General features: G+C 46.3%; 2 protein-coding genes across 5 annotated transcripts in view; both read right to left on the reverse strand.

Annotated features, from left to right (window-relative positions):
- Positions 1-10,417, reverse strand: part of LOC310768902 (sulfotransferase 2B1-like) — a 53,585-nt gene extending 43,168 nt beyond the window's left edge. Inside the window, exons 1-7 of one of the 4 annotated variants that reach the window (XM_083627806.1) lie at positions 10,214-10,417; positions 9,052-9,197; positions 7,255-7,463; positions 6,777-6,903; positions 6,075-6,169; positions 4,909-5,089; positions 3,563-3,766 (exon numbers count right to left, since the gene is read on the reverse strand). In XM_083627806.1, coding sequence (XP_083483932.1) covers positions 3,657-3,766; positions 4,909-5,089; positions 6,075-6,169; positions 6,777-6,903; positions 7,255-7,463; positions 9,052-9,181 — 852 coding nt within the window. In that variant the 5' untranslated portion in view covers positions 9,182-9,197; positions 10,214-10,417 and the 3' untranslated portion in view covers positions 3,563-3,656. Of the gene's footprint in view, positions 1-3,562; positions 3,767-4,908; positions 5,090-6,074; positions 6,170-6,776; positions 6,904-7,254; positions 7,464-9,051; positions 9,198-9,836; positions 9,956-10,213 lie in introns of those variants that run through there. The other 3 variants (XM_083627805.1, XM_083627804.1, XM_083627803.1) reach the window with 3 other exon arrangements.
- LOC310769052 (membrane-spanning 4-domains subfamily A member 4A-like) overlaps positions 1-10,736 on the reverse strand; it is a 639,318-nt gene that overhangs the window by 401,144 nt on the left and 227,438 nt on the right. The window lies entirely within an intron of this gene.

Genomic DNA, 10,736 nt, shown 5'->3' on the forward strand with positions numbered 1-10,736 from the left:
AAAAAGGAGGTTGAGATGATCTGAAAGAACGTAAGCAAAGCTTGAATACAAGAAGGGAACAGGAGCAGTCTTTATAATTCAGCAGCTACTAGAGCATCCTGTGGGTCTGGAAAAGATACCTACTGTGTAAGGAAACCTTGCAAAGAGTCTGCAGTAATATCAGGAAGCAGGAGGAATGAGGGAAACTTCAGCAGGTATATTTTTCTGTCAGCAGAAGTTCAACAACTCAGCATAGCATGTACTTCCTACATAGATGAGATGAAAGTACCAATGAACTTTGGATGAAACCACTGCCAACCAGAGAGGGGAGTTTGTGTTCCAGGCATTCTTCTGAAAGACACAGGCCATGCTCACTACAGTTGAGTCTGGAGCTTCCTTCTCTTCCTGGCTCACAGAGCAAGACTTAAACATTTAGTCAAGGGGGAAGGCGTGTTCTCTCCTCCTCCCCCCACCTCCCACATTCATAGAGGGGAGGGGGTTCGATCTTGCTGGGAGAGGCACTTGCGAAGGAGCATTTAGCAGCCCTCCAGACAAAGTCCGCTGCTCACCAGCTGTTATGCAAGGATTCAACTCTGCTCAGACCTGCTTCCCCAGTGCTTTCACTGAAGAAACTTAGGGGTTAAGGGAATGGGTCCCTGCCAGTGGTGCAAAAATCATGTACCAGACTATGGAGCGGATGACATATATATGCCTGGTGACATGAAGCTGCTGTTTCTGTCAGTTCATACATGAAAGAAGCTTACCGTCCTTCTCACACCGCAGGATAAAGGCAATTTGAGGAAGGGTGCACAATTAAGCTCCTTGCCAAGGGCGCAAGGGACCCTAGTTACCCCACTTATTCCCATCTTGGAACATCCTAGCAAAGCAGACCCCTCAGGCTCCCCACCCAATGCCACGTCCTGTAAGAGGCCTGGATCACTCTGAAATCCTGGGCTGCCTCAACCTGACTCAGCCTAAGCATAGATCCCTGCCACCACCACCCCGTCACTGGAATAGGCCTGAATCAGCCTGCAATTCAACTTGTGAAGAACTTTCCACCACTGGCTGCCTCTTCTCTTCTTTTTCTTCTGGTCTTTGCTCTTCCCAGTTTTCTTCAAGCAGCATGCCAGCTGAGAATAGCTTTTGCCCCAGTCTATAGCATGTCCACTGTAGTTCATGCACTGGTACCCTTGAGGCTTGATTACTGTAATGTGTTCCTTGTGGACCTGCGTGTGGGTCTGGTTCAGAAACTCCAGCTGCTGCAGAATGCTGCAGCCATATTGCTAACGGGGGCTTCTGGTTGAGAATATGTGACCCCACTGTTAAAACAGGTGCACTGGCTCCTCATCTGCTACTGAGCCAGGTTCAAGGTTCTTGCATTGATTTACAAAGCCCTGAACAACCTGGTCCAGGATAAGTCAGGGATCACCTGAACTCTTCTAGTCCAGCCCGATCACTGAGATAATCTGCAAGAGCATCTTTAGTTGTCCCCCAAGTTGGTGTGTCTCATTTGACAACAAGAAACTGAGCTTTCATAGAATCATAGAATCATAGAATCATAGAATCATAGAATCATAGAGTTGGAAGAGACCACAAGGGCCTTCGAGTCCAACCCCCTGCCAAGCAGGAAACACCATCAGAGCACTCCTGACATATGGTTGTCAAACCTCTGCTTAAAGACCTCCAAAGAAGGAGACTCCACCACACTCCTTGGCAGCAAATTCCACTGTCGAACAGCTCTTACTGTCAGGAAGTTCTTCCTAATGTTTAGGTGGAATCTTCTTTCTTGTAGTTTGGATCCATTGCTCCGTGTCCGCTTCTCTGGAGCAGCAGAAAACAACCTTTCTCCCTCCTCTATGTGACATCCTTTTATATATTTGAACATGGCTATCATATCACCCCTTAACCTCCTCTTCTCCAGGCTAAACATGCCCAGCTCCCTTAGCCGTTCCTCATAAGGCATCATTTCCAGGCCTTTGACCATTTTGGTTGCCCTCCTCTGGACCCGTTCCAGTTTGTCAGTGTCCTTCTTGAACTGTGGTGCCCAGAAATGGACACAGTACTCCAGGTGAGGTCTGACCAGAGCAGAATACAGTAGCACTATTACTTCCCTTGATCTAGATGCTATACTCCTATTGATGCAGCCCAGAATTGCATTGGCTTTTTTAGCTGCCGCGTCACACTGTTGGCTCATTTCAAGTTTGTGGTCAACCAAGACTCCTAGATCCTTTTCACATGTAGTGCTCTCAAGCCAGGTGTCACCCATCTTGTATTTGTGCCTCTCATTTTTTTTGCCCAAGTGCAATACTTTACATTTCTCCCTGTTAAAATTCATCTTGTTTGTTTTGGCCTAGTTCTCTAATCTGTCAAGGTCATTTTGAAGTGTGATCCTGTCCTCTGGAGTGTTAGCCACCCCTCCCAGTTTGGTGTCATCTGCAAATTTGATCAGGATGCCCTTGAGTCCATCATCCAAGTTGTTGATAAAGATGTTGAATAAGACCGGGCGCAAGACAGAACCCTGTAGCACCCCACTAGTCACTCTTCTCCCGGATGAAGAGGAACCATTGATGAGCACCCTTTGGGTTCGGTCAGTCAGCCAGTTACAAATCCACTGAGTGGTAGCATAGTCAAGACCGCATTTTACCAGCTTCTTTACAAGAATATCATGGGGCACCTTGTCAAATGCCTCGCTGAGATCAAGGTAGGCTACATCCACTGCGTTCCCTTCATCTACCAGGCTTGTAATTCTGTCAAAAAACGAGATCAGGTTAGTCTGACATGACTTATTTTTCAGAAATCCATGCTGACTATTGGTGATCACAGCATTCCTTTCTAGGTGCTCACAGACTGTTTGCCTAATCATCTGCTCCAGAATCTTCCCTGGTATTGATGTCAGACTGACTGGGCGGTAATTATTTTGGTCCTCTCTTTCCCCCTTCTTCAGTGTCATTGGCCTTGCCCTGTGGAACACCTTGCCAACACAGATTCAGTGGGAGCCTTCTGTACCACCTTTTAAACGCCTGTTTGAAAATTCTCTGTTGTGCCAGGCCAGTGCAGGCCATTAAGAGTACATCTCCCACTCTGGTCTGTTGCTGTTTGTTTTTAATTTATTTTTTGTTTGTTTTTTAACTTGTTCTTAGCTTTTTTGTGATTTTATTGTTTGATTTTATGATACAGTGGGATATAATTTTTTTTATGAATGAACAGATAAATATTCACTTACCCAGTCTCTAACCCATTATATAAATTTATTCAGTTTACCCTGCTGTTTAGCATCCAAAGAGGAAGTTTTCTAAGAGCAGTACACGCATTTTAAAAAAGAACACAAACAGGGAAGGCATCTGAGGATGAGCCTTCGTATTGGATGGACCTGGGCATGTTTTCATGGAAGTAGAAAATCATCTTGTGAAGCTTAGGTGGACATCCTATCTTGAGCAGTGTGAAGAGTTTGAAGGCCATTATCTGGTCTATGAAGGCAATGTACAAGGGATGTCTCAGTCTCAGCTGACGCAGTGAGACCTCTGAGCTCTAAAGCCACATTGTGATTTAGTAAACAAAAAACAAATAGCAGCAACTGTACCACTCCTGATCAGGTATCTGTTTATTCAGCAGAAAATACCCAATCCATCTGATACATAAGAATGTGGAGAACAGCAGGAGCAACAATCTGGCATTCTTCAGTCCCATGGGAAGGTCATATTCACACCACGCATGTTCTCCCGATAAGCATGGTCAAAGCGTTCACTCTGCGCCACTGTCAGGTGGTTCTTCCAGTCTCCGGAGATCCCTGGAACAACACAAGAGCAAATGCCAACCACAAACAAGTTCACCTGAAATTACTTCAGCTCAAATTAGAGCTTTTCTTCCTCATGCTCAGGCATTAGTAAGCAGTGCTGAGCTGTAGAGCTACAATGTCTGTCCCTTAAAAGCCTATTGCCCTCGGGGGGCCACCAGGTGGCGCGTTGGAAGATGGCTGACAATAACATCTCTCTGACCCATACGAGGTAATTAAGGGGCTGCTATGGGAAGTATGCAGTCTTCCTACCCCCCCCAGGAGATGGGGGGCGGTGCCTTGCCAGCGGTGTTCACAATGCACCCCCTGATCTGAGAGATGGGGGTGCCGAACACTTGGCACGAGCCCTCGGTGAAGTCAGATCTTCCTGATGCCGATTCCAATTAGCGCGTGCTGGTTAGCTTCAGCTCGGAATTATAATTGGAAACATATGATTGGAATGAAACTGAAGCACATACATCAAGTAATGTTCGAGAGATAAGACTGCTGATTAATGGATCTCTGTGACCGGGAGTGACAGATGGATAAGTAAATCTTCTGATGAATCACCACTAGGAGACTGTATGTTTGGAATGAAGGGGGGTGGAGGAAAAAACTTTTTTTTTTCTTTGCACGATGTGACATTAATAACCCTTCACCCCAGAGAGCTCCATGAACTGTGTGCCTGTTGCTCTGTCTGCTGAATTTCTGCTTGCTTTCCAAATTGATGTGAAAGGCGCAGAACCTGCCAACTCTAGCATAAACAACTCTGAGGCAACTACTGTTTCTTGATGGCCTGGAGAATCTGCAACCTATATTCAGGGAGTCCCCAGAATTATCCAGGACTCAAAATCGTGCAGAAACACCCTTGTTCTCCAGACTGCCTCTTTCAGAATAATTTCTTATTTTGATCTGGACACCCATGAAATAGATAGACGTAGATGGGATGTTGCACAGAGAGGAAGGTATGCAATCCTGCAAACTGTACCCCCTTCTGGACCTGCAAACTGTGTTCACAGTCTGACTCTACACTCTATTGACTGATTGCTGATAGACTTTTTCTGTGAGACATTCAAACATCCACAGAAAAAGAAGAGGTTCTTCACCCCTGGCATGCAGCGTTGTGGCCTTATTCCTTGGCACTCCAATGTTATTACCTTTCCTCATGAGCCTTGCTTTTGTGTGGTCATAAAGGTTCTCTGGTGTTGTGGAAAAGTTAGACATCTTGTTGTCCTTCATCTTGTGGAAGGAGGTGTTTTCCACCACAGATTCAATTTGCTGGCTGTTCAGCTCCTTGCCAAGAAAATGACAGATCTTCTGCACGCTGCCTCGAAGGTCCTGCAGAAAGCAAAAGCAAATGGCTGTGAATCCTCATGTGATGTAGAGAGCTTGCCCTTCATCAGGAGGCACACAGAGAGCATGAGTACCAGTATGCAATGTGCATTGCATGGCAATTCCCGCCTCCCACCAGTTGGAATAAATGAAGACACAGGACACCATTAGTTTAGGTTAATGGGCAAAAAATGGCCACAACTTTATTGGTTACAGGTAAGAGCGGTATTGGCTTTAGGCATTGGTTCTATCAGACTATCCTGCTTCAGCCTGTTAGCATGAAAACCGTAAAGGGTTAACATCAGTAGGGGGAGCCCTGAGATGTACATCACTAGGAACTCCCCGAGGGGTCACCACTCGGGGGCGTGCTTTAGGCCCTGGCCTCCATAGGTTTCGGACGAGGCAACGCCCCCCCCCAGAAATCTTTACCGGAATGCGAGGACGAAAAGGGGAGATCCCGGGGCCGCACCGGCATTAAATGACCCAGGCCATGCCCCTGGGGCCAGCCAATTCGCTGGCCTTGGGGCTGACGCGGCCCAAGGATTCCCCAGGTCATGCGGGGCTAAAGCCAGCCGCGCACAGTTGTTGGGGACGTGAGCCCGCAACTCCACTTCCTCCTTATGTCGGAATTGGCTTTGGGCAAAATGAATGTCTTGAGGATGTGGGATTTGCTGTTATCACCTTGCAGAAGCCACTCTGTCTCCACCTCTCCTCAGCCAGTACCGAACACAGGGGGCACCTGAGTTAGCAAGAGACATTACCTTTGCAGCAGAAAAGCAGGCTATTGGCACATCTGCTCCAATGTAGAAATAAGGAAATGTATTCTGCACATGATATGCAGTGTATGTAGAGGTAGCACCGCATTTTGCACATGCTCAGAATCCCTTTCTGGCCAATATTACTAGAATCTTTCTAAAAAGAAGGCAGCTTCATGTGTGAATAATATCAGAATTGGGGCTGCAGGTCAACACAGTTAAAACTGGACCTTTACCTGCTGTAGTTCTTCATATGTGATGAAGAAGATGTTGGCTCTCTCCTTCATCTCCACCCAGCCTTTCACATGGTCAAACCAGGAACCATAACCCACTGGAAGAGCAAAGGGGAAGCAAGGATGAAATGTATGGAGTTGTGGGAGGGAGTAGAGGATGCTATTGTAGACGTAGAGGAAACGCCAGTCAGGAACTTGGAAAATAACTGCATTATCCCTTAAGAACAAAATCAGTAACAGGAGACTTCAACGCTACCCTGAGTCCAATGCCACCTGCTGACTGATCTATCTACTGACATTATCCACGTACAGAAGAAGTAAATGTTTGAATGAGTCAACAATTTTACACTTTAATGGGCTTTCTCCACTGAGGTTTCTTTTTCTTTCTGCCACCAGCGAGAATGTCTGCTATCATCAATTCTGATCTATTGTCTTGTTGGTGTTAAGGACTTTCCTTAAGTTTCACCCTATTCTCATTTTAGTGCCTTTCTCGTCCATTTGAACGGGCATCTATTGATTTTCTTTGAAAGCAAATAACAAATTTAGGACCCCTCCCCATTTCTCCTCTTCTCCATGTATCCAACTGGGAATTATAGTTCTCTGATAGGACTGTTGCGTTAGCTAAAAATATATACATTCTGATATTCCGTATCACTGGTGCTGGGTCACACCAAACAGGAGTGGCTGATTTGCTTCCTTCCATACCTTCCCCACTCAGGAATCTCTCCATGAACTCTTCCAAAGTCCCAGCATCCTTCCATTTTTTAAAGCCTTTGATGAAGTGGTAGCTTGAAACCATCACATCTCTAGGGTTACGCAGAGTATAGATGACCTGTAACAAAGGCAGGGCCACATTTAGGGAGGGCCCAGGCAGCCCAATGCTAACATTAGGCAGATTGTGGCAGCAAACTGAAGGCATTAGAAATAAAACCTGACATGGGAACAGGGGACGCCTCCAGTGAGGACCTGGGCTGACTATGCATGTGGATCATGTCTAATTCAAGTTCTTCCACAATCACGAAACTTCTAAGGAGATTCCCAGTACTTCTCCCCATTCTCTAGTACAAAAAATAGCATCCTCCTGTAAAGAGGCTGTGTCAAGTGTTCCAGAATCCCCCACATCTGTGTGTCAAAAAGACAGGAGTCAAAGGCAGTCTTGATGTGTCCATTGTTCCTCTTTTACCTTGGCCTTGGAGTGGAGGAAGGACTTGGGGAAAAACTGGAATGGCAGGTGAGTAGCCAGGATCCTTGGGGAAGGATTTTTCAAGGCAATCTTCAAATGTTCGTCCAACTCAATCCAGGGTGCCCTTTCCCACAGTGGTACCTTCTGAACCCATGAAGGGTCCCCTTGACTCTGGATTAAGCTCAAGATCTCCGACATCCAATGAGTACCTAGGAGGAAATCCACCAGTCAGTCATTGTGTGTTAATCCTTGGCCCTTGCAAAAGCAATTAGAGGAACATAAGAATTTGAATGGATCTTCATCATATGCTAGCTATTCAGCACCCTCCTATGGGGCAAGATCCCCAAAACTTTGGAATGGTTTACTGTGGTGAAATTGACTATATTTTTTGTTGAGTGTGGCACAAATGAGAACAGAAGAATAGCCTTCTGGATGATGCCAATGACCCATTGAGTCTGGCATCCTGTTTCTCCCAGAGGCCTATGGGAAAGTAGAGAGCAGCATCCCGTTAGCAGCAGTTTTGTTTTCATTCCGTTCCTAGAGATCCCCAGCATGGAATCTGCTTTTCTCACAACCACTGCACACTGGGTCAACATCTTCCTTGAGCTATCGAAGATGACTCCAAGGTCTCACTTGTGGGGTGTCTCAGGGTTCTGTCCTCTCCCCCATGCTCTTCAGCATCTATATGCAGCTGCTGGGAGATATCATTAGGGGGTTTGGGCTGGGTGTCCATCAATATGCAGATGATACCCAGCTCTACCTCTCTTTTAAATCAGAACCAGTGAAGGCAGTGAAGATCTTGTGTGAGTGTCTGGAGGCGGTTGGAGGATGGATGGTGGCTAACAGATTGAGGTTGAATCCTGACAAAACAAAAGTACTGTTTTGGGGGGACAGGAGGTTGGTGGGTGTGGAGGACTCCCTGGTCCTGAATGGGGTAACTGTGCCGCTGAAGGACCAGGTGTGTAGCCTAGGAGTCATTTTGGACTCACAGCTGTCCACGGAGGCACAGGTGAATTCTGTGTCCAGGGCAGCTGTTTACCAGCTCCATCTGGTACGGACTGCCTCGCCGGAGTAGTGAATGCTCTGGTTATCTCCCACTTGAACTACTGCAATGCACTCTACGTGGGGCTACCTTTGAAGGTGACCCGGAAACTACAACTAATCCAGAATGCAGCAGCTAGACTGATGACTGGGAGCGGCCGCCAAGACCACATAATATCGGTCTTGAAAGACCTACATTGGCTCGCAGTTCATTTCCGAGCACAATTCAAAGGTTTGGTGCTGACCTTTAAAGCCCTAAATGGCCTCGGTCCAGTGTGTCTGAAGGAGCGTCTCCACCCCCATCGTTCTACCCGGACACTGAGGTCCAGCGCCAAGGGCCTTCTGGCGGTTCCCTCACTGTGAGAAGCCAAATTACAGGGAACCAGGCAGAGGGCCTTCTCGGTAGTGGCACCCACCCTGTGGAATGCCCTCCCACCAGATGTCAAAGAGAACAACAACTACCAAACTTTTACAAGACATCTGAAGGCAGCCTTGTTTAGGGAAGCTTTTAATGTTTGATATATTTTAATATGTGGTTGGAAGCCGCCCAGAGTGGCTGGGGAAGCCCAGCCAGATGGGCGGGGTTTAAATATTTATTTATTTATTTATTTATTTATTTATTTATTTATTTATTTATTTATTATGCAGCTACATGGTGGCTGTTCATGACTTATGTCAAAAACAAACATACCTGGCAGGCTTAGTGGATACTTTAAGTCTAAATCAAAAGTCTGTTTACCTAATTGCACTACTGACCTGACTTGGGGTAAGTGACATTCACTATATCATCATCCAACAGTTGGAGTTCATTTTCCACGTAGCTGAGTGTTTCCACGGACATTAAAAGGTGAGCAAATTGGAACCCCTTGTATTTGAAATAAGCCATTGAAGACACTGAAAAACTGAAGATGAGAGAGAGAGAGAGAGAGAGAGAGAGAGAGAGAGAGAGAGAGAGAGAGAGATTATGTCACATCCAATGAACTCGGTTTTGAGTGCACATCATATCAGGCTTTCAAATCTCAGTAAGATCTTGGACACAAAATAGTCACACAATGAACTCCAGACACCTTCACTTCCATGAGGAAATAGGCCCCATTCACCTCCTCTGGATCACTGCCACTATGCATCAACTGGAGGAAAATCAGTTTACGCAAGAAGAGAGTGCTACATCACAGCCACACCTGCCTGAAAATAGACACACACCACTCCGTACACAAACATGCACAGCTGCTTCTGGGGTTACTCCCACACTGTTTACCTGAAGTGCAAAATAGTCTTTCCTCTTCCCTGCTTCTGCCAATAGGAGGCCAGGTGAGGCGAGCTTTTGTCCGTTTACGGAACCCTTGATACTCATTTATTTATTTGCAGCATTCCACTTGTTCAGTAGCTGCAAACATGTCCAGAACAGCTTTACGCAACAGCTGTAAACCAAGAGCAGAGCAAATACTCCCCACTCAGTGCCTTAAAATCTCAAAAGACAATCCAAAGGCGGGGGGGGCTTTCAAAGTAAAGTAAAGCTTCAAAAATCTGAAACTGATTACCAAATTGCATGGAATCTGTTTGGGAAGAAGAGAAGTGAAATGAAGCGGTCTCTCAGCAGAGGCATTGCTCTCCCTTCTCTCTCACAGCTGCCGACAGGTGGAGGACTGCCAACAGCAGACAGTTCAGGGAGGAGAGGAGACAGGAGGAGCAGGTCTCTCAGAAGAGCCAGTGTCCTGTTGTCCTGTCTTTCTTCCACTGCTACATTTATAGAATAAGGCAGTTAATTTAAAACCAGACATGTTCCAATCTGGAAAAGGAAAGAGGGAATCTGGAAAAGGGAGAAGGCAACTGGGAAAGAATTCATCAAGGGGAGAAGAAGGAGGTTGAGATGATCTGAAAGAACGTAAGCAAACCTTGAATACAGGAAGATACTTACTGTGTGAGGAAACCTTGCAAAGAGTCAGCAGTAATATCAGGAAGCAGGAGGAATGAGGGAAACTTCAGCAGGTATATTTGTCTGTCAACAGAAGATCAACAACTCAGCATAGCATGCACTTCCTACATAGATAGGATGAAAGTGCCAATGAACTTTGGATGAAACCACTGCCAACCAGAGAGGGGAGTTTGTATTCCAGACCAGACATGCCTCTGAAAGACACAGGCCATGCTCACTTCCGTTCGAATCTGGAGCTTCCTTCTTTTCCTGGCTCACAGAGCAAGACTTAAACATTCAGTCAAGGGGGAAGGCGTGTTCTCCCCCCCCCCCATACACACACCTCCCACATTCATATATGGGGAGGGGGTTCGATCCTGCTAGGAGAGTCACTTGCGAAGGAGCATTTTTCAGCCCTCCAGACCAAATCTGCTGCTCACCAGCTATTATGCAAAGATTCAACTCTGCTCAGATCTGCTTCCCCAGCACTTTCACTGAAGAAACTTAGAGGTTCAGGAAATGGGTA

This window comes from Podarcis filfolensis (assembly GCF_964270895.1).
Source record: "Podarcis filfolensis genome assembly, chromosome: 8".
NCBI lineage: Eukaryota > Metazoa > Chordata > Lepidosauria > Squamata > Lacertidae > Podarcis > Podarcis filfolensis.